Genomic DNA, 24,526 nt, shown 5'->3' with positions numbered 1-24,526 from the left:
TTTGTTCATTTATTTCCCTTAATTCTCTAATTTAATTACTTTAACACTTTTGAAAAAATTGCCTTACTTTTCATAAGGTAGCATTCATTATATAAAACTATATATGAAAATTATTGCAACACAATACTTCCTGTATTTTTTATTAATATAATTCAATTTTCTAATATTACTTTCATTGTAGAAGGTATGATTTTTTGTACTACTGGTTTTGGACTCGGTTCATCATCAGGTACATTATTATATTAATCCATAAATTCCATATATTTTTCAAAATTCATGTACAACGTTAAAATCAGACTTATCATATTTAATTTATTATAAAAACTGTGAAGCATTTTGTATTTATTAACTATTTATAATAATTTATTTTTTTATTTTTCATACAAGTTAGATGAATTCTATGAAAACTGTTGTTCAACTGTAAAACTATTCATAGAATACGGATGGATATCTAACCTAATCTATATTAAAAATAAAGAATTATAAATAGATAAATAAAAATAGTGGCAAGTGAAGTGATTCGCAGTTTTTATAATAATTTATATATGATGAGTCTGATTTTAATGATGCACATGAATTTTGAAAGCTATGTAAAATTTATGGATTAATATAATGTATCTGACATTTGGCTGATCCTGAAACTGGTTATACAAAAAGTTAAACGTACTGTTTGTAAGTAATAATAAAATATTTAATTACATTTGTATAAAACTAATGTGAAAGTTTATTGGTATTAAGTTGTTATATAATATATTTAAAATGAGATAAAGCAGGAGTTTATTGTTTAGAGCATTTTTTATATTTGTTTATTTATTTATTTTACATTACTATTTATTTTTAATTATTATTTTTTTTTTTTTTTGCTGTTGTGCTTTACGGTTTTTAATGTTATTATGGTATGTTGGAATTTTTTTTTGTTGGTTTGGTCGGTATAGAATGGATCAGGAGACACTGAATCAGAGCTTGCTCTTGAAGCTTTATTAGAAAATGGAACATGGGAGAGTTTCACTCCTGAAGAAATCATGGGAGAAGCTTTATTCAGGGTAAGAGTGTTAAAAATTTAGATGGCGAAACCCACTTTCATTTATTTAATACATGTGATTTAATTATTTAAGTATATCTGTATATTTATTTGTATATATGTGTATATTTTATATGTGTGTGTGTTTTCATATGTATTTCAGCCGTGTTAATTTTTGTTGGATATAGTGCTTTACTCTTGCATTTAATTTATTGTTAAGTGTTTTTTTCTTTCAGGTTGTTTCTTTGTACCTATCTATCCATTAAACTTACTGTTTTAACACTGATTATCCTTTCTTTTATATTGACATGTTATATTATCTTAGAATTTTTGTGCTAATTTTGTAGAATATTCTCAGAAATAACATAAGTAACACTTATAGATGACTGAGTCGTTTGTATGTATTTTTTCCATTAGAAATTTTATATGTTTTTACTGTGTATTCTGCAACTAATTAATTTTACACTGTGTTATAATTTATTTATTATTGTAATTTGTTACTTTTATAATTTTTTCTTTATTTTTAGCATTTTTTATTAATGCAGTAGTTTCTTTTTGTTGGAATTAAGTCTCAAGAATTTTTATCTTTTTATTTTAAAGTAAGTTTTCTTTCTAGTGAATCTCTCATCAAAATGATTTTTTATAATATTATTTTCTTTATAAGACTTCTTGATATCCGGTAGTACTTAATTCAGTTACAATAAATGTTCAACAGCATTCCTTATTTAAATTAGTAGTTCACTTTTTGTTGTTTTGCATTCTTTGGTTTTCTGTCCAGGATTTGTTAACATTTTAACAATTACCTCTGTCCTTTACAACTGATAGTAACAGTATTCTACGAACCCATAACATTCCTGGCTATTTTATCTTGGTCAAATCACAGTTCCAGTCAAGAGTTATGTTTAATTTTATTAATATTATTCTTATAAAAATTAAAAACAATTGTTCCTGTGGTGTTCGGTATGAAAAGTGTCACTCTAAATGTAGTTGAACATCAGCTAACATACATTTTGGTTATCAGCATGCTATCCTGATAACATCTCACCTGTTTCCTTACTAAGCTTGGCATAGGGTGCTTATCATTTTGAGAGTAATTGTCGTTTATAGTTTTATATTAGGTCTCATACAACTATTACAGTTATGACATTTGACACGCGCATGTGTATGTGTGTGTTTGTGTATGTGTATGTATGTGTGTATGTGTGTTTGTGTGTGTGTGTGTGTGTGTGCACAGGTGTGCGTGCGTGCGCGTGTATGTATATGTATATATATATATATATATCTATAGTACTTTATTGAATATTCTTTTTGGTTTTTAATTTGATGTTAATTTCAGTCAACATTTAAAAAAAAGAATTTTAGTGTATATTTTTTTATTGTAAATTCAATTTTATTATTATTTATTTACTTAATTCTATTACATGAAATATTTTTTATACAAAATCATTAATGATCTTCTTGTTTCAAATTTATCTTTTTTTGTATAAGTTCTTTTATAAATCTCCTTGTTTCAAATTGCTAATTATGATGATAGTCATACTTAATTCCATTAATTGATTAAGAATTCAAATTAATTAGACCATTCGTTCAAATAATCATGGGACATTTAAAAATGTCCCATGATTATTTTTTAAAATTTAAAGCTTTATTTTTATTTTATTTGTATTTTTTGTAAGTTTTGTGCAATGTATACTTTTATTGTTTTCTAAAATAAGAATATTTTTTAATTTATTTGATGGTAACTGATGATTTAAAATTACTGATGCTTCTGTTATAATTATGCTTCAGTAATTTCCCAAAGGTCTGAGTTCCAGCTGGAATATCCACTGTTTAGACTTATTTGAAAACAGATCGATATGTTGATATCAACATCAATGATTAAATCACGTTACTATCAAAGCATATGTCCTAGATACATTTTAAAATGTGATTTTACCAAGTATGTAGCTCATTTACATACCATGTCATGTGATAATTGATTTAACATTACTAGTCTAAAGGAAGCAGAAGATGGCTTTGTTTTCATTCTGTGTTATTTGCTTGTTTTGATTTTGTTTTAATCATATTTTACTTAGTAAATATTAATTTCTCACTAAATTTTAAAAAGTCTTTGTATTATCATCAGTGATACCAACTTCTGTAACTCGCTAATCATTTATTAACTTTTATGTTTACCTCTTACTTTTATTATTGTTTATTGTGTATATATGTATGTACAAACAGTTTATTTACTTTTTTAATTTCAGTGTTTTAGAATGAATTTTCTTTCTATTAAATTGTTTAGCTTCCTTTATAAAATAAAATTTTTGTTTATTTATGTTATGTAATAAAACTTTACCAAATGAATCAAGTTATATAATACTTTAAAAGAAATATTTTTAAAATATAAATTTTTTTATTTAGAGAATATACATATTTGAATCCCTGCAAAGGAAATATTGTTGTTGAGATTTAAAAAAAGTATTTACCCGTTTAATAAAAGTATTTAAAAAGTTTATCCACGGTGTATGCATCAGCATCACATTTTTGTATAGTAATAATTGATTTTAATGTGCTGTGGTATTAAATTCTTAATAAGTATAACAATTAAAAATTTAATTCTTTTGTAATAAATTCAGTCTATAGCAGTGTTTGTCAACCTTTCAGTGTATGTAACCCAATTTTCAATCATAATTTTCATCACATCCCTCCTCTCGTTCAATAACAATGTATACAATAATAATGTATATTGTGTATTTTAATGCTAAAGCTACAGTACAACCTTAATTACAAACCTTACAAATTACCAAGAATAAATAAATTTATTGATACTTGGAACACTGATCCGCTGTATTGACAAAACCAGAATCGATGCCTCTCCTTTGTTTTCTGTCTTATGTCCACTGTATCGGACATTCTCGTGAATTCGTGAAAAGTTCCGATTTGTTTCCAACATTCAAGCATAGAATGTTTGTTTCAAGCATAGAATGTCTTCGCAACCATCTACACCTGCAATAATATAAATATTGCACCTTGTTCAATTCCAACCAGTCTTAGTCGAGTCGAACCTTCTATCGCTATCGAATCTATTGTGAATGAGTATTTTGCAATTTGCGTGTTAATTGCAATTCATGGTATTAAATATTCACGGCAGTAAATTTATACAGAATAATAAATAAATTTTTAAGTGGGCATAAGCGAATATTAGACGATAGTGAAGAATCAACAAGTGCTCAGATGGTTCCAAAAATAAAATCAAGAAAATATTCTCAAGAATACTTAAAGTTTGGATTTACCAGTACTGAAATAAATGAAGAAGGAAGGTCCCTGTGTGTCATTTGCTCAAAAATTTTAGCAGCCAGTTGCAAGAAACCTAATAAACTTAAACGATATTTGGAAATGCTTCATAGTGGGTACGTTAACAAATCCTGAGAATTTGTCAAATTAAAATCAAATGAAAGCAAATATTATGTTTAAAAAAATTTTGTCTGTGAATGAAAAAGCTTCATTTGGCTCTTACAAAATTTCATATAAAATAGCCAGTTGTAAAAAGCCTCACACCATCACACAAGAGCTTATTTTGCCAGCTGCAAGTGAGGTAGTAGAAACTATGTTTGGAGATAATTTTGCCATACAATTGCAGTCCATATCTCTATCAAATGATACTGTTGCCCATTGAATTGGTGATATAGCTGAAGATGTACAGCATCAGTTTTTCAGGAAGTTGCATGACAAATTATTTTCAATTCAGCTTGATGAGGCAACAGATAGCAATAAAGATGCTCATTTCATTGCCTATGTTCGATTTTGTGATGGTATGTCAGCAGCAGAAAAACTACTTTTCTGTAAACCCACAGAACTCAAAGCAACAGCGCTCACATTATTTGCTATCTTAAATGATTTTATAAATGAGGCAGACGGATGATTTTATAAATGAGTGGAAAAATTGCGTTGGAATATGCACCAATGGTGCTCGTTCAATGTTTGGAAGATTCCAAAGTATACAAGCACTGTGAAACAAAAATCCTCACAGTGTGGCTGGACACATTGCATGGTCCACAGAGAAGCTCTGGCTTCCAAAAAAATGAGTCCTGGTCTGAATATTGTGCTAATAATGCTTGTAACCATAGTTAATTATGTAAAAATGAGACCCCCTAAAATCCAGAATCTTTGTTGCACTTTGTAAAGACGTGGGTGCAGTACATTCAACATTACTGTTTTATTGTGAGGGAAGATGGTTATCATGCGGGAAATTTTTACAATGTGTTTATGAATTAAGGGATTAAATCGGCACTTTTCTTGAAGAGGAAAACCAACTAGAAGCCGAGAAGTTCCGAGATGGTGTATTTGTGATATAATTAAGCTACTTGGTCAACATATTCGAGAAATTAAATACCTTGAATTTTCAACTCCAAGGAGCAAATATACATTTGTTGGATATGAGTGATAAAGTTAATGCTTTTTGTAGAAAATTGGAATTGTAGGGCAGAAATTTAAAGCAAAAAACCTAGAAATGTTTGCAAATGTGAATGTATGTGTGTGATTGTGCTAATGTATACAAGGTTGAAGAACAACACGTGAAAGTTGTTTTTGTAACCATTGAAAATCATTTAGCCATGCTGGCACAGAATTTTAAAAACTATTTTTTTGCTCATGACAACTTTGTAACAAGTTACAAGTGGGTTAGGGATTCATTTCAAAATACTCCTGAAGGCTCTCAACTGCTGAAGACTAAAATCTGTGCATGGCGATTGACAAAATCAAAAGACAGTGTAGTAATAAATTGATCTTTGAATTTTGGGCAGTGGTGGATGATGAGTTTTCTGCACTGAAAACAATAGCATTTTGTATACTATTACCATTTTCAAAATCCTATTTTTGCAAAACCAGATGTTTTATGGTGGTTGCTTTGAAGACAAAATATAGATCTCAGCTACTTATAGAAAAAGAACTCAGAGTGTCTATTACTAATATTAAACCTTGCTTTGGAAAACTTTGCTGTGCAAGACAAGCCCAATGGAGTCACTAATAATTATTAAACTTGGTTTTAATTTAGTATTGATGTTAATTATAAGATACATTGTGCAGTACTGATACGATCTAATTTATAAGTGTATTATATCAGTGTAAATATCTATTTTATTACTTATTATGTCAGAATATATTTTGTTCTGCTTTATTTTCAGTAAATTAATATATTTTTTTACTAATATTTTCTTTTCGATGTGCTCATGCCCCCCTATTTAGTGTTATCAACCTGTAGGGGAAACACTGGTCTATAACTATTCTCATTTATGAAATTTATCCTAAATAATATTTTGTATTAATATAGTAGTTGCACCATAAATATACAATTTATTGTTGAATAACTGAGCTCAATTTATTCCTTTGATCAGTGTGATTGTATGTTGAAGATATTTTTTAAAAAATGGTACGTTTATATTTTATAATTAAAATTTTGATGTTAGTCATGTAGGTTTAATGTTTTTTATTAATTATTTTTGTGAATCACAAAAGGCATCCTGTTATTTTAATAACTAGTACATTAATTGCACATATTATAATATGTACATATTATAATACATAATTATATATGTATTATTATAATACATATTTACATATGAATTTATAATATGTACATATTATATGAATTTACATATTATAATATAAAGTTTATCTCTATAGTTTCTTTCTAATATTGTACTTAATTTTAAATAAGTTTAGAAGTTAGTGGTCAGGTTAGTTTATTATCTCGAACATTTTTTCTCTTCTAAGTTTCCCATAAAAAAAAACCTTGTTTAAGATTATAAATTTATTGAATAATAAAGCAATTAAATTATGTAAATTTTGATTTTCAAACTGGGAAAATTTAATTTAAAATTGTTTGGTAAAGTTATTTTTATTTATAACAAGAATTATGTGTGTATTTATTAATATTAGTATTCTTTTTATATAATTGTAAACATTATTATTTTTTTGTTACTCTTCCTAGTTTAGTTTAAATTACTGTTCCATAAATATGTATATCAGTATAATTTATATTGAGGTGTATCTTATATAATCTATAAAAGTTGATTAATTTTGTAGAAATAGTACTTAAAGATATAATTTGAAATATATTTTGTAACAATTTGGTGTTATATATACAAATATATTTTGTAGGCATGATTGTGTTCTTTTAAATATTAATGTTGCAAATATCATATAAATAGTAACTACAGCTTAGTTAACTATTTTGCATGTTTATTGTTAATGATTGAGGCTTTATCACTGTTAGTGTTTATCATTTCTCACCAAAATTTTTTCATTAATTTTTTTTCACTATTTTTCTATGCATAATTAATTTAAACTAATTTATTTTAGTGTTTTGTAGTTTTTATTACTGAAGCTAGTGTAATGTAAAATTGTGTTAATTATCTTGTAATTCCTACTATTTTGTTTTTTTTTTTTAGTAAATATTTTATGAGGTAGTATTTTTCCCTTGCAGATTTAATGTAATCTAATACATCTGTTTTAATCTTGCTTTATTTTTAAATACATATTCCTTTATAGTTTATTATAATTATTGTTGTTTTGATGTTTTTAATTTTGTATTGATTTTGATGTTTTGTTTACAAATTTTATTACTGAGGCAATTTAAAAACTCAGTTTTCATATTTTGGTGGATGTTTAAGAAGTACATGCTTTACAAAATATAAAATTCTGAGAATCTGTTTCTGAATGTCGAGATTTGAAGTCATGAAAGTTGGCATACTGAATTGATTTATGATTCTAGTTCATTTTCTCCTAAGAATTTTCCACAAAATAAGTTTTTTTTTTAATTTTACTTATTTATTCATTCAATTACATGGGATATAACTGATTATAGTAATCGGTTACATTATGAAAGATAAATTTTTATACAAATGAAAAATACCAAGCATGAATGGAATCTGAACATAAAATGTTCTGGTTGAATGTCAGTATTTTTTGTCACTCCTTTCTTTTCTTACATGTATTAAATAACTACTTATTTTTAATTATGAAGATAAAATAAATTTGAATCTTTTGTTATCCTTGTTGGTCATTTTCGATAAATTAATTAAATTAAAAATGTTAAATATAAAGTAATGAGGATCGTACTTTGAAAGCATTGAAAGTAAAACCAAAATGTTTAACAACTTTTACTATATATAAAAAATTTATTGTTGATTTAATAGCGCAGGTATTTTTTTCAACTTTTGAAATACTGTATTTCTTGTTTAACTGACTTTTGGGACACCGGTACATTTAAGGTATTTTGGGTCCTATACTGTTCTTCCTATTTTTCTTTACCAATACCTTGCTATTTTCTTAAATTGTTTTCTATCCTTTTTTTAATTATTTCATCCCATACATGAAGCATTTTCTGAACTCCATTTTATTTTTAAATAAAAATCCTTTCCTTCTCTTCCACCTTCTTTAGATTTCATCCACCATTATTCTAAATAAAAGTATTTACAGTATTGTCTGAAATCAGTTGTAATGTCAAACTACGTTGATAACCCTACTGTCATTTTCAAACAACTCTCACACTTTTATTACATTGTTTTGTACCAAACTAAATTCTATTCTTTGATTTTTTTTCTTTTTTAGTATTGATATTTTTATTCTCTGATAATAGTTATTTTTTCTTTTTGAGTACTACAAATGCTTACTGTTCTACTACATTAGTTTTTATACCTTTTCATTCTAACAAATAAATAAAATACAGAAGAATCGGATCGAAAATGGTATTATACTATTTGGAAATAATCTTTTTAAATGTACTTTACATATATTTTTAATATGTGTAATTAATTACTAGACATCAGTGGGTGGTAGTGCAATTTTAATCTATATATTTTTATTCATTTGTAAATTAAAAGCAGTAATTTTATTTATTATCTGTTTTTCTTATTTTAACAGATTTTTTTCATTATTTTTGTTAGTTTTTATGATTGATAACTATATTAATTTGTGAATAACATTTATTTTAAGTTTAATTTGTTGTTTGTTCAGTATTTCATAGTTAAAAAAAATAAATCTTTATAAATATAAAAAATATATAGATATATTTTATATAAAAATATATTTATATATAAATATGTATTTTATTAATATCTATTTATTTTATATATTTTTATACATGTACTTTTGTACATAATTTATTCACAATATGATTTTCAATTATTTATTTTTATTTTAACCATTGAAAAACTGGTTTGGTATATTAAAATAGTTGGTTTTTAATTTAACGTTTTTATTAGCTTTGATGAAATAGAAATTTTAGAATGTATATGTGATTTTATTTTTTTTGTTTTGAGTTTTCCTTTTGTTAATATCCATTTATTCTTTTTATTTAATTATTATATTTTTAATGTGTAGTAAAATTATTTCTAAAAAACCCTGAAACTCCTAAGTTTGTAGACATTCCCTTGAATATTATTAATATATCACACTTTCCTATGTACAGTTATTCCTATTAGAAGTTAAAGCAATTTAAAATCACTAAATATGACATTTTTCTTCCACTTTCTTTCTAAATTAATTATAAGTTCCTTCATTGTAATATAATCCAACTGGAATAAAAAGATAAAATGTCTTTGAAAGTTCCATTAATTTGAAAGTGAGTTGTTTAATATTTAATAATGTTAAAGAATTATCTTTTTTCATGTTGTTCAATAGATTGAATCACTTATTAACTAAAAAATTAAATTCTACTTTGATCTCATTTGATTTGATTTTAATATAGTGGGATTTAATTATTTGATTGCTTTTTTTTTAATAATATTTTGTTTTTATTTTCTTCTTACAGGTGTTAGCAGTTGATAATGATATCCGTAATAATGCAGAGTTACATTACAGTATTAAATCTGGACGAGGCAAAGGCAAATTTTCAATACATCCAAGAACTGGTGTTGTTTATTCTCAGAGATCATTTAATGCTGGTCAAGAATATGATTTATTGGTATGAACTTGTTTTTTTCTCATATTTAAATACAATTTAATTATAATTATATAAAATTCCATTCATTCAGATTATTAGAACTAATTCAGTATTGGGGTATTTTAAGTACAATACTGTTTATTATATAACATGGTATTAGCGTTTCCTAAATTCAGTTATATACTGGGCTACTTTTAAAATTTATCTTTTTCAACACTTATGAACTCTGTTACTTTCATAATCTTAACTGTGTTTTAGAAGTTCAGATTATTATTATGAAATACAGTAAAATGAATTTCTGTTATTAAATTTTCTCAACTCAGAAAAGTGTCATTGTTACACTTTTATTAGTTGTTCCATGCGTTTGTTTATTATCATACTTTGCTGTTGTAATAAATAGAACTCTGAATTTGGCCATCATACATTCAGAGAAATTTTAATGTAGTCAATATTATATATATTTTGATTTGTTTCTTCATTTTCTGGTTTTAATATAGTGATTTTTGTATATTATGAGGTCTAGTGTGTTATTGACTTTTTTAAATTCAGTTTTCTGTAAAATTAGATTAAGTTTGTAAAATGTCAGCTAAGAAAAAGAGGATGATAGTATGCACGATATAAAAAATTAAAGCTCTTTTTCAGATAGACAAAGGGGAATCTGTAAAAATAAAAATTGGGTTAAATTAGAATAGAAAAGTAAACTTTTATTATGGGCTGAAAAAAACAGTAAGGATATTAAAGATTTTTTGAAACTAAAATGCTAATTTTAGACAGTTGAAAAATAGAGCAACTATAAAAAAGTACTTTGAGCTTTGCACAAGATAAGAAACAATAGGTGGGCTAGTGGAATCATTAAATGCTAGTTATAGCTTAGAAAACTATAGCTTTCTAGCCAAAGCTTAGTTATAGCTTTGGAAGCTCTAACATGGAATTGAATAGGCGATTTAAAAATTAAAAAAATTTATAACTAGAATTTACTGTCATACAATTTTTTTTAGTACTGATGAGAATATTATTAAATAATTAGGATTATTTTTTAAAATGTTATGCTAAAAAATCTTTCCCTTTAATTTAAACTAAATCTGTGAAAAGCAACACCTACATTTTGGTGAAGATATGATATTCGCTTAGCATAAAGTCTGAGTTGTGAGGAGAATGATAAATTCTCCCATTTAAACTCTCAAATAAAACTTTTTTTTATGTGATCTGAGAGAACAGAAAAATGTTTAATGGATTGAATGTAGGAAAAGGAACATTATATGAGAAGAAGATGGTTTATTAATGGATGCGATAGAAGACTTGGTGAATGGAAGGAAAGGCAGAGCAAGGAAGTAATTTTAAATTATGGAAAAGAAAAAATATGCTAAAACAAAGAGGTTAGCAAAGGATAGAACTAGGTTAAGAGCAGCAGCCGCGACAGGACCTGCCCTAAGGGCAGAACACTGTGAATGAATGAATGAATGTGAACTGAAAGTTGGGCTCCACATAATCATGCAAAACAACATGGTTTGCAAGCATCCTACGCCAATCATTTTTGTTAATCTCTGAAGCTTTTTAATGTTTTACTATAAACATCTTTTTATCCCAGATTCCATTAATTTTCTCAGCATAATTCTCTTATAGCTCAAACACTCTAGAAATAATTTCTGTTTTTGATAGTTTTTGATGGAATTTGTATGGCTTTTAGATGAATGAATGTGTATCCAATTTGGACTGTTCCTTGATCTCTACATAAATGAACTTGACTCGTATCTTCTTCACTCCTCCAGTCACAAATTTATCAAGATACTCTTCTTCTTTTGTTGAATACTTAATGACATCAAAACTGTCTCCATTTTCTTTCATTGAATTCAGAACTGTAGAATCGTGTTTTGTAGCCGCATTGCACAAGAATTGTGGAAAATACATCCTATTTCAAAATTTACAAAGAGTTATCTTCAAAGCTTGTGGAAATTAATTTTTTTGTATGCAGAATAAATATTCAGCTACATAAATATGAAGAAGTATGGGAGTATGTTTGGCACATACATAGATACACTTACAAATATTAATTTTTTTTAAGAGTTTTTTAATATTTTCTCTACAAAATAATTGGTAAAAGAGGCAGAGATTCTCAATTAAAATTCATTGTTTTATCATTATAATACCCTTGCAGCAATATAGTAATTATTTATGCATAAATATGTTTAATTAATTTTTATTTGTAGGTTAAAGCAACAGATTATGGTACACCAAACAGAAGTTCTACAGCACGAGTATCAGTTAACGTTATGGAAATACCAGAAAATTCCAAACATCCACCAGTTGTTAAACAGCCTGATCAAAGAGTACAAGTTACAGAAAGTGATAGTGTTGGTTTTCTGGTTGCTCTTGTACAAGCCACTGATGAGGATGGTGATATGCTTTGGTATAGCATTGTTGGTAAGTTGTAATTTATAATATTTTATTTTAACATTTTGTGTGTATGTTGCTGTCAACTTAAAGTCTGCTTAAAAAATATCTGAACTGAAAATTTTTCAGGTTTATATTGCGACTTAAATAACTAAAACACTAAAAAAAGAAAGAAGAATGAAAGAAGAAAAAAAGTAAGGTGCCACTACGTGAATGAATATTTTTCTGCAAAAGGTTTGCCTATATATCTAGCAAACTCTATTTGGTTGTTCCAGTGAAGCTTGAATTTGTATGTATATTTTAGGAGAATTTAGGAAGCCCATATTTGCTTTATAGCAGCCGCTCATTATACTTATTGTTCAGTCATCATACAAGAAACAGACTCCCTAGAAAGATCTAAAAACAACTGTCCTTCTGTACCTTAAAAAGAAATAGCTGGCTCATTAATTCCTGGCATCCTTGGTATGGATCAAGCAGGACATGATCTATATCTACAGAAGAAGGGATTATGAATACAGAAATAAAGTTGTTGTGAAACAGTAATCTATCATGAAAAATCACACCATGAGATGAATGACCTTATTTATAGCATAGCTTCTTTTGCATCTTGATCATAAAATCTTGGAGAATAAAAATGTTTTTATTCAGGATGGGAGCAACAAATTATTAATCACTGATTTTTCATTGACAAGCTTAAACAAATGCATGCTTAAATTGAAAACTAAATTATTTTGTTGCATGCAAAAAATTTAACTAAGAACATGATCAGGTTTCCTCTAAGTATAACCTCACCATCCTCAGAATTTTATATCATACTATGAATTTATTTATTGTTACAGGGGGTGATCCTAGATCAGAGTTTGTTATTGCTGGTGATAAAGGCAGTGTATTAGTCGCACGTCAGTTGGATTGGGAAACTCAGTCAGAATATACTTTAAATATAAGTATAACGGATGGAGTTCACACCATTTATACTCAGGTTTTTATAATATTTTTTAACATTTAAAAATTTACATGTTGAACTTAATGGTTCTATTGTTGGGAACTACCCCATTATTGGTTTGCAACAACTGCAACACTAATATGTTATTAACTTACCATTGCTATTTTAATGCTCTGCTGGCAATATAGATAATTTTTATTTTGATGTGTGATTTCCACAGTTTTCTTTGATTTAGTAAATTACTTGTTTATCTACAATGTGATCTTTGTTTATTTTTTTGCCTAATTAGGCTACTTGTATAGGATAGTTACTTCAACTGTTTTGTTATACAGTTTTCTTTATAAATTTTAGACCAAGTAAAAAAAAAAAATAACTTTCTTGTATCTATCAATATGCAGTGATCTTAATAAACTGTCTTTTATAGATAAAATTATCTTTCATACTTGGCAAATTTTTTCTTCTTCTTTTATAAATCTTTACATTACTCATTCAAATTTAAATTGTTACAGAATTGTTAGATTATGTGCAAACTTAAAATGTAATGCAGAATTTATAGTTGACTGTACAGCTTTTTTTACTAAATAGCACTGTACTGTAAGAATGTACTAATAGTACATATGCACTACAAGAATGTAGAATATAATGAATGCAAGAATGAAAGTACTCTTTTCTAACAAAAGATTCTGAGATTCCTAATAGTTTTAATGAAAATTTTTCTGTCCTTGATAATCTTTTTTACTTCGCATTATTTATTGAAATTATTAAACTGTTTGTGTAGTAATGTGTAACATATATATGTAGTAATGTTGTCAGAACATATGATTTAGTAACCATACATTTTATAGTTTAAAAATTCTTAAGAACTCTGACAAATGTCAGAGTATGTATAAATTTTGCTAATTATAGCAATAAATTATTTTTTTATAATAAATTTTTTTAATATCTATTTGTGGTTAATTCTTTTTCTTTATATAATATCTGTGATTATTTATTTATGTTCTCAGTTGTATGTTACTGTTATGGATATAAATGAACATCGTCCTTGGTTTACCCAAAATACATATACAGCAAATGTATCAGAGAGTACACCTATTGGTACTGAAGTCATTCGATTAAATGCCACAGATATTGATCAAGACAATAAAGTTTTGTACAGTTTACATTCAGCTAGAAGTCAAGCTTCGATATCTGCATTTAAAGTTGATTATCAATCTGGTGCTATTACTATATCGCAACCATTAGACAGGTTTGTTTATTTTATAAAATTTTTAATTTCTATCTTTATTAAAAATTATTGATGAATTCTATTTGTTTTTAGACATAATCCAAGAAGTAAAAAAGCATACAATACACACACACACACACACACACACACACATAGAGACACACACATTATTATTATTATTATTATTCCACTTTAGGAGAGCGCGTGAACTTGAGCCAACCATGACTTTACTTCCTTCTCTTTTCTTTTTTTCCAAAAATCTCTTCATCCGTTCACTATATCTTTTCTTCCTCTCCTCCATCCATCTTCTTATCGTTTCTCTTTTTTTGCTCTTGTTCAATTTTCTTATTTTTAATTTCATTCTGAAATTTCCTTCTATCCTTGATTTCTTCTTCTGAGATGTTCCGTCGTTTCAGGTAGTCTTGTGTTTGTTTCATCCAAATGGACTTTAATTTACTTGCCTTGATGATGTTGATCATTTTCTTAGTGAGTCTATCTTCACCTTTCTGCATAAATGTTCATAGATTTGTAGATGTCTTTTCCCAAACTTGTCTGTGGTTTTCATAAAATCCCTTTGTGGGTTGTTTGATCCAGGTTCCATCTCTGAGGACTGCATTATGAATTCTGTTTTTGTTTCTTGATTTCATGAATTTTGGTTTCATGAATTCCTCTGATTAGTGTTGTTTTTGCTGCATACAAGACCTCCAGCAAGATAACTGTGTTGTAATGTTGTAGTTTCCCATTGCAAGACACTACCTTTTTGTTATAATGATTCCATGTAAGCTTGTATGCCTTTTGCAGTTAGATTCTTTTTTCTGTTTTGGATATTGTATTCAGGCCCATAGGTTGGATGGTTTCTCCCATGTACTTGAAGTGTGGTGCTTGTGAGATTTTGCCGTACTGTGTCTGCAGCAGGAATTTTCCATTTGATTTGGTATCCATATATTGTGTCTTTTCATAAGAAATTTGGAGTCCAGTTTTACAGGATATTTCATGCAGTTTCTCTAATGCAAAAATGGCTTCATCTTTGTTGTTTGTTGATATAGCCAGATCACATCTGTAAAGACCAAGCACTTCATAATAATTTTATTTTGTTTCTGTTTTCCGATCCGGATGCCTTTGATTTGCTTCTCCCATTCACTGATTACCTTCTCCAAGTTGATGCTGAACAAAAGTGGTGATAAGCTGTCCCGTTGTCGGATTTCTGTGTGAACTTCGAATGGGTTTGAGATTTCTCCCATGAATTGAGGTGATTCCTGATAATGTTTCCTGGATGATGGCTCTGATCCTTCTATCGACTCCAGATTCTGGTATGGTATTAATCAAGATTTGTCTGTCGACAGAGTCATAGGCTTTTTTAAAGTTGACGATTGTGACTGTGGTGTTCCTCTGAGATCGTCTGATGTGTGAGATCGTCTGATGTGTAGTATGGTCTTGAGGTTCCAGAGTTGTTCCATTCAGGATCTTCCTTTTCTGAATCCTGCCTGATACTCGCCAATCTGCAGGTCTGGTTGGGCAAGACTCCAGAAAGGATCTTATAGGTGACTGGTAGAAGTGAGATCCCTCTGAATATGGAGTGGGTATCAAGGCACTCTTCCATTCTTTCAGGATTTTCTCTGTTTTCCAGACTTCCAATATTATTCTGTGAATTTTAGGCATTATGTTTTTTGTGGTCCAATTTCCAGAATTCCGCGATAATTCCTTCTTCGCCAGGAGCATTGTTATTTTTTAATGATCTGATTATGTTCACAATTTCTTTGTGTGGCTGGAAGTGAGTCAGGTTTTACAAATCAGGTAGGTTTAGGTTTTATAAACCGTAGTTGTTCTGGGGGCGCTTTGTAGTTGAGAAGTGTATTAAAATATTTGGCTAGAATTTCACAGTTATTTTTCATTTAGTTTCCCGGGACCCGTTGGGTCATTGGAAGCACAGTCTAGGAGGCTGGTAGCTGGCAAGATTTTCTCTGAACATCTTGTAGAAATTCCAGGTGTTGTTCTTGGTAAAGTCCTGTTCTATTTATTTCAGCAGATTATTGTCGTAATTGCATTTTTTTTCATAGAATAATTTTGGAGGACTTTTTCATTTTTCTATGAATTCTTGGCACTTTCCTGTTGTTTTATGACTGCTGAAATTATTCCAGGCTTTAATCCTACCTTCAACAGCTTGATCACACATGATGTTCCACCACCTGTGTTTTCTCTTTCTCAAAAGTTGGCCTACTTTTCTGGTTTCTTTCAGCTTCTCTGCAAGTTCAGACCAATACACCTTATGGAGTTGGTCAGTGATCTTCTCCTTGTTGAGTTTTAGATATTCAGGGTCAGTATGGAAATTCTGGGTTATCTTGTTTATTTTCTATTGGGATAAAATTTCACCTTGATTTGGATTAGGTGGTGGTCAGACTTGAAGAATCCTTTCCTTGTCTTTACATTGAGCACTTCTTTGATGTTTTTCCTGGAGATGGCAATATGGTCAATCTGGAATTATCCCCAAGCCTTTTATTGAGGGATTTCCAAATCTTTTAGTTTATGCATGGGTTTCAGGAATAGCAATGACATAACTTTAAGATTGAAGTTATCTATGAGGTGTTCACCATTTTTATTAGTCCTGGGCATTGCATGTCCTGTGATTTTCCTGTATTTCTTTTCTTTCCCTAATTGCATGTTAAAGTCACTTAATAGAAACTTGTATGTTTGGGAATTTTGTTCATGGTTTAACTTTATTTGTGGTGACCTCTGGTGGAGATCACGTGGCTTAATGGCTTGATTGTTGAGATCAGGACATATGTCTAACAGCCGCACCAAGCATTTTTATAGAAAAGCAGTTTAGTGTTCTTATAATTAATTTGTTTAAAACAATTTGTATTTTTATCTTTTTAGAGAAAGTATATCAGAACACTTATTAACAGTAATGGCTAAAGATCAAGGAACTCCAGCAAAACGAAATTTTGCACGAGTTATAATACATGTTTACGATGCTAATGATCATGCTCCTGAATTCAGTACTAGTATTATACAAGGACGTGTATTTGAAACTGCTGATATTGGTACTGGGGTTGTAACTGTCTTAGCTGTTGATAAAGATCATGGTGATAATGCCGTTGTAACTTATTCTATTATGTCTGGTAAGTTTTAAAATATATTTTTATTAGTTTATTCTTTTTTTATTATTCTGTAATTTTATTTAATGCTTTTAAAAATTTCTTAGTAAGGTTTTAATGATTTAAGAAAAGAATTAATCTTTTAGTAATAACAGTAACTTTACTAGTAACAATTATTTATAACCTATAACAGAAATACCTAGACAAGAGAAAGGAGTCCTATGTTAGGACAAATAAAAAGCTAAAGAAGAGTGTCCAGATTCTTCTGGGATATAGGGATATTTAAAGAATTTTAGTTATACCTGAAGGTTTTATCAGATTATAAGATTCAGTTTGACAACCTGGATTAGTTGGAAAGTATGTAACTTAAGAGTTAAAACTGTTGAACATGGTGAATTTTCAAATTTCAGTTGTTCATACTTAAAAGGAGTATTTTATCATTTATTGTGCAGACAAAGAAACTGAGAAGTTGTATGGTGGAAGTGTATAGAAAATCTTTCAAGTAAGGTTTTTAAATTATAATCACTTGGAAGTAAGAAGTTTCCAAATTTTAATTTTTTTTTAAAATTAAGCTTTTGTTTCAGTATTATATATTTAAAGAAGTGGTATTTTTCTTTTGTATTTTAGAGAAGTTTGAAGACAATATCAATTTTTTAATCGATTTACTTTTTTCTTATTTGTTATTTATTATTATCCTTTTATTGTTTTTTTTTTACTTCAGGTAATGTTGGCAATGCATTCAGTATAGATCCAGTAATGGGAACAATTAGAGTTGCTAGAGAATTAGATATTGGTTCGATGGCAGAATATATATTAATTATCAAAGCAGTAGATGGTGGAAGTAGTTCACTCTCTTCAACATTACCTGTTCATATTATGGTTGTGATGGCTGATAATGCACCACCAAGGTAAAAAAATTATAGTTTTATTTCTTTTTATTACTAGTGTTTTTACAGACTTTTCAAAGAAAAGTATGGTACTACTTTCGGTAGTACCATACAGGGCTAGGAACTGGGGGAGTGGTGTGGCGACCGGAACGTCATCACTAGGCGGGTGTTGGGATCCCCCTATGGGGTTGGTATGGTACTACTTTTGGTGGGATTGGAGGAGGTAAAAATAAATTTTCTTTACATTTTGAGGCATGAGGAGTATGATTTATTTTTCATATATGCTTTTACAGTGAGTTACAGTGGTGAGCGAGTTGAAACTTGATGCTTCTGTGTAGGGTCTGCTTGTTAATCAAATGTATGTAGTGTGTTGTACTCTGATGATCAGTGTGTTTCTGACTGCAAAATAATGAGGGTGTCAGAAATGAAAAATCGGTCTTGCACAGAACTGCACAAGTGTTTTTTTAAATCAATAACAGTAAAATGTAATAAATTCGGTAAATAAAATAATAAAACAGATTTTTTTTTAATGGAAATCACAAAAAGATTATTTGAAACTTTTAGTAATTAAATGGAAAATTTTATAAATAATGATATTATTTTTAGTGAAAATAATTGAGTGTTAGTGCTTCTTTGAAGATCAGTTAGTACTAGAAAGTATATACTGCATATATATATACATGCAAACATGTATTATACATTATAGTATTTCAGCAGGAAACAGAAGTAAACTAAGTAATATCCAAGAATGTAATATTTTGTTCCCATTGGGGATGGTATAATATCAGGAACTGGGAAGAAGTTAAGATAATATTTATATTCTTTGAAAGTTAAATTTGATGCCAAAAGAAAAAAAATAACTACAAATAATTACACTGTAAATACAGGACGATTCAAAGATACGGGAAATTAAAAAAAATAAATAACGTTAATGAAAAACTTTTTTTAGAAAATGAATTTTATTTCATGTAATTGTACAAATGTTGGCATTTTAGGATACATACATTTTAGTTTATTTTTTAAAGATGATATCTTGCAGGTGACCTCCTCTTCTATGTAAACACTCTCGAAGTCTCTTCATTAAATTGTTCATGGTTTGTTCACGTAACATCTCGACTGGAATCTCCGCAATTGCTTCTCGGATCTTTGCCTTCAGTTCTTCCGTTGTAGCAGGTCTACTGTGGAAAACTTTGCTTTTAAGGTGACCCCACAAAAAGTAATCGCAAGCTGAGAGATCAGGTGATCTGGGAGGCCATCTAATGTCACCATTTCGTGAAATGACACATTGTCCAAACAATCGGCGTACAGCTGCCATCGATATTCGTGCAGTATGTGACGTTGCTGCGTCTTTTTGAAACCAGGCTGTGTTAAGAATCGGTGGAAATATCATTTGTTGTTCCACAACAAAGGTTTCAAGCACGGCTACATAACGAGCCGATGTCACTGTAATCGCAAGACCGTTGTCATCCTCAAAAAAATAAGGGCCTATAACACCGTAAGATGACATAGCACACCACACGGTCACTTTCTGGCTGTGCAACGGACGCTGGTGTAGCTGCGTAGGATTTTCTTGTGCCCAGTATCTGAAATTTTGCTTGTTAACAAAAACACTGAGGTGGAAATGCACTTCGTTTGACATCCACAGTTCGTGAACAAACTCTTCGTTATCATTTATCTTCTGAAGCATTACATTACAGAATTGTGCTCGCACAACTGCATCGTTCGGTTTCAGTTCCTGGACGATCTGCAACTTGTATGGATGGTATTGCAAGTCCTTTACTAACATTCTTCGAACACTTGAACTATGCAATTGTAAAGATGGTGAGAGACGACGGATTGACCGATGTGGACTTCGTGTGACAGCATCTTGTAAAGCTCGAACATTCTGTGGTGTACGGACGGTTCACTCACGGCCCGGAGGTTTCTTTTTCATTGCCGAACCAGTTTCCTCAAAATTAGATATCCATGTTTTAATTGCATGTGCTGATGGAACACGGTCGTGGCATCCCAGATTAAAATGATGGCGAAATTCTCTACGCGCTCCCTTCACACTGTCATTGTTTTTGTAAAACGCTTTGATAGCAAATGCACGTTGCGCACCACTCCAAGGATCCATGACAACTAAATGGCAGGTTAGGTTAGAGAGGCTGGCGCCACTTATCAAGTGGTACCAATCGCCCACGGCTACCAATACAACTTTCAAAATTTCCCGTTTCTTTGAATCACTCTGTATATACCTTGATATTGACGGTTACAGATATTTTATTTTTTACAGAAGTAAAAGAACTGCATGTGTTTTTACTTGTAAATTTCATTTCTTTTCTAAAATAGAGATATCATGGCTTATGAACTGTCTATTATATGTTGTTATGATTTTAAAATGATATTTCATATATATGCATATTGTAATATATTAAAAGAACTTAATAAAAGCAGTTTCAAAATATATGGTAAACTAAAAATTGACAGTGATTTTATGCTTAAAGGATTTTGTAAATAATTGAAATTTTATTTTACAGATTTATAAAACGGGAAGTAGCAGCAGAATTGTTTGAAAATGAGCCAGCTGGTTCTGTGGTTAAACATTTAGAAGCACGCAGTACATCATCCTTATTATTTGAACTTATAAGAGGTGATCCTGATGGTTTATTTTCTGTTAATCCAAGTACTGGTGTTGTAACAACGCAACAGCCATTAGACTATGAAACTAATCGTGTTTATAATTTAAGCGTTACAGCAACTAGTATGGTAAGTTAAGATGATTTTTGTCTATTACAGTGTCTTAAGTAACTGTGTTAAGCTAAATAAAATATTACTAAATTATTATTTTTGAGTGATAGATGTGATGCCGTCATCAATTTTTTTGTTTTTCTCTATGCATTAAAATCATTACCATCACCTTGCATCTTAGCACACTCTTGGGTTTCTTTGAAACAGCTTTATTTAGTGGAATTCTAAATTTGCATACTTTCATCACTATTGAAAGAAGTTAGATTTATAATAAATACATTTATTTTATAAAGTATGTGTATTTTAGTTAGTATTGAATAGACAATTATGTTTTACCTTTATTTTATAATTATAAAATGTTACTATTATTTTCATTTTAAATTAAAACTTTTGGCGATTATTTATAGCCTTTATAATAAAATGCCCATTATATAAATATTTTTATTTTATTATTATTCTTTTAAATATACATGTATTATTTTATTATGTGTTTAAAATATAAATAGTATAGTTATATTTCTTGTTGGTCAGATCTGTTCTAAAGCACTGAGAGGAATTTACGTAAAAACTAATCTTCAGGTCAAACAAGTCAGAAAATAGTTAAAATCAGATGAAAATAAACTATAAATTAATCAACTGAATGAAAAGTAAAATAAAAAATCCTAAATCAGTTATTTATATACAAAATAAATTGAAGATCTATTTATTGCTCTTAAATTTAACACCATCTTTTTATAAATAAAATTCACATACTTAGGTCTTTCTTTTTTCATAAAATGAAGAAATAGATTATTTTCATCATATTAAAATACTAGAAAATTATTAACGTAAATTGCCAGAATGAACAGATAAGACGTTTACAAATACGCTCAACCAAGCACAAGTGAATGTTCAATACAGACAGTATAAATCAAGTGATTTTTTCTCCCTTGCACACCATGCACTAGCGTGTAGTTGTGTTTTTCGAGTTTTTCAAATATCTTATATTCCAAGACATATATAAATGTTGATAACTACTACACTTAAGTGAGTTAAAAACAAAAGATTAATTTAGCATGGCGGATTAAAATACACCAATGAAAAGCCATCAGTGAATGTGTTAAAGGATAGTTGGAGCATTTTATTGAAGAAAAGAGATAACAGTCATATGAAAAATTTGAGTCAAGAATATTTGTTGGAAATGGGAGCCAACAATTAGATTAAAAATTTGAATGAAGAGTATATACTAAAAAAATAACAAAAAACAGGTGGAAAATTTTGAATGAACAAAAAATAGTGAAAGACTATGAAGAAAATTTGTGCAAGGAATTGTCTTTTGAGAAAGAGAACAAAATATTTAATAACTCTTAAATATGAAGGTGTTAGTGAAAAAACTACAAAAGGATTAAACTATAAAATCATTAACAAAAAATATCACAAAAAATACAGTTACCAGAATTTTGGTATTTATTAAGTGTAATAAGCACAGAATCAATACTCATAGTTATAATTAGAAATGAATTTAAAAAAGTTATCTATAATGTTGTTGAACTTTTCCAGCATAATACTGAAAATTTCTTGCCAAATATTATTACATATTCTCTTATGACTGGAAAGTAATCAAGAAATGTTCCAAGGTCAATCTGTACAATTCATTGTGTTGATACAAAATGTTTCAAATATTTTGAAGTGTTTGAAGAAAAATCTTGTTTGGAGAAATTTTTTATTTACTTCTGTCGTTATGGTAATGTTTGAATAGTGTTCATACTCTAATAAGACCTTAAAAATTTCTCAGTGAAACAGTATTTGATCTTATTGCAAGCAAAACCAATTTGATCACCCTGAGGAAAATTATAATTTTCTATAATATCCAAATATTTCAGGTTGTGGGAAATGACTTTGTCATTTATAGGTAAGTAGTATATTTTGTTTACATTCAAGACCACTCCCCAACCGAGCCCCTGGTCTTGAAACTCACCGGCACATTCAAGACCACCCCCACCATGACCCCCCGGTTTTGAATGTAAACATTTTTTTCACGAGAGCGACGGCCACTTTCCAGTTAAATTCTCACCACACAAACGCCTATTTACTACAAAAAGCGCAGCTAAACACGACTTTGTTTTCTTCAATAAATCAACACATTAAAAACTGGTCCAGAACCCTCGTAAATTATTCAATACATTAAAGATAAAAAATAAACAAATAATTAAAATTTCTACGTATGAAGGTTGTTTAATTACTTTGCCGGTTAACGGTGAGTAAGCCACTACATTTTCATATATTAATAAACAATACGCGATTGTATTTGGTTTAAAATTCTCTTCAACTTCAATATTAATTTTCAAATCAATAACGCCAATTTTTATCGATTCATCCTGTCGTGAACAATCAATCACGTACAAGGAATATTTGTTTTTATATCTAAAAATCTATATGGTGAATCGGTCAATTTATAAAAAGATTATTTAAACTCGACAAACATTTTGTACATCAACATTCTATCTCCTCTAAATCCTTGTATGGATAACAGTTTTAATTTATAAATACTTTGATATTTTTAACGTTGCACGAATCAAATTCCGACGCATTCTTCATAGCTTTATTTGATCTATCGGTTTGAAACCCTGCAATAACATATCTAGGTTTGTCCAATTGTGATGATGTTTTTACATTCCAAACCATAGATTTTCTCCGTGACACTGTTGGATTCTGATGAATTTTCCAACTTCTAAACGGTATACGCAATTCGTAATTTTTTCTCTTAATTTGGCCAATTCCAACTCATATTGACTCGATACCTTTAAATAAGGTACAAGCCATGTAACATCTGTTATTTCTAGTCTAGATTTATGATCTGAAACCGTGGCCAGTATAGCGTTTACATCATCACTAGTACGTTTCAATAAAAATTCTTACCTGTTGTTTTAATTATTTTCTTATTATCTTCGGCAAAACCCAACAACATTGAAAGGGGTATGTATAAAGTAAACACCCCATCGTCGTGTATATTAATTTTATTTGTACCAGTAACCACCCGGTTTGTTCTAACAATAGAATCGAATTGTTTGTTATTGAAATTACATTTTTCATAGTAGTGGTCACACCTACGTTTTTTGTGCTGGTCACCTCTTGCCCGTTTATTTTATAAACAATCTCATCGAATACAAAAGCGCCAGCAAAATGAACCAATTCTGATGTTGTTGATTTTTTATTGTTTTCACCTACAATTTTCCCACAAATACGTAGACAACTGTCGTCCGGAACAGTATACTTGTCCGGTTGATTTATTCTTATTATAATCACCCGTTTTAAAGGTGTTTTCAAAT

General features: G+C 29.0%; 1 protein-coding gene across 1 annotated transcript in view; it reads left to right on the top strand.

The window, feature by feature from the left end:
* Positions 1-24,526, top strand: part of LOC142332474 (fat-like cadherin-related tumor suppressor homolog) — a 170,340-nt gene that overhangs the window by 42,241 nt on the left and 103,573 nt on the right. Inside the window, exons 6-13 of the mRNA XM_075378920.1 lie at positions 936-1,043; positions 9,816-9,968; positions 12,155-12,368; positions 13,178-13,317; positions 14,286-14,527; positions 17,381-17,625; positions 18,323-18,509; positions 21,008-21,236. Of these exons, the coding sequence (XP_075235035.1) occupies positions 936-1,043; positions 9,816-9,968; positions 12,155-12,368; positions 13,178-13,317; positions 14,286-14,527; positions 17,381-17,625; positions 18,323-18,509; positions 21,008-21,236 (1,518 nt within the window). The remainder of the gene's footprint in view (positions 1-935; positions 1,044-9,815; positions 9,969-12,154; positions 12,369-13,177; positions 13,318-14,285; positions 14,528-17,380; positions 17,626-18,322; positions 18,510-21,007; positions 21,237-24,526) is intronic.

The sequence above is a fragment of the Lycorma delicatula genome, chromosome 11, assembly GCF_047948215.1.
Source record: "Lycorma delicatula isolate Av1 chromosome 11, ASM4794821v1, whole genome shotgun sequence".
Lineage (NCBI taxonomy): Eukaryota > Metazoa > Arthropoda > Insecta > Hemiptera > Fulgoridae > Lycorma > Lycorma delicatula.
Note: the sequence above shows the minus strand (reverse complement) of the source record. Positions and strands in the feature narration are given on the sequence as shown.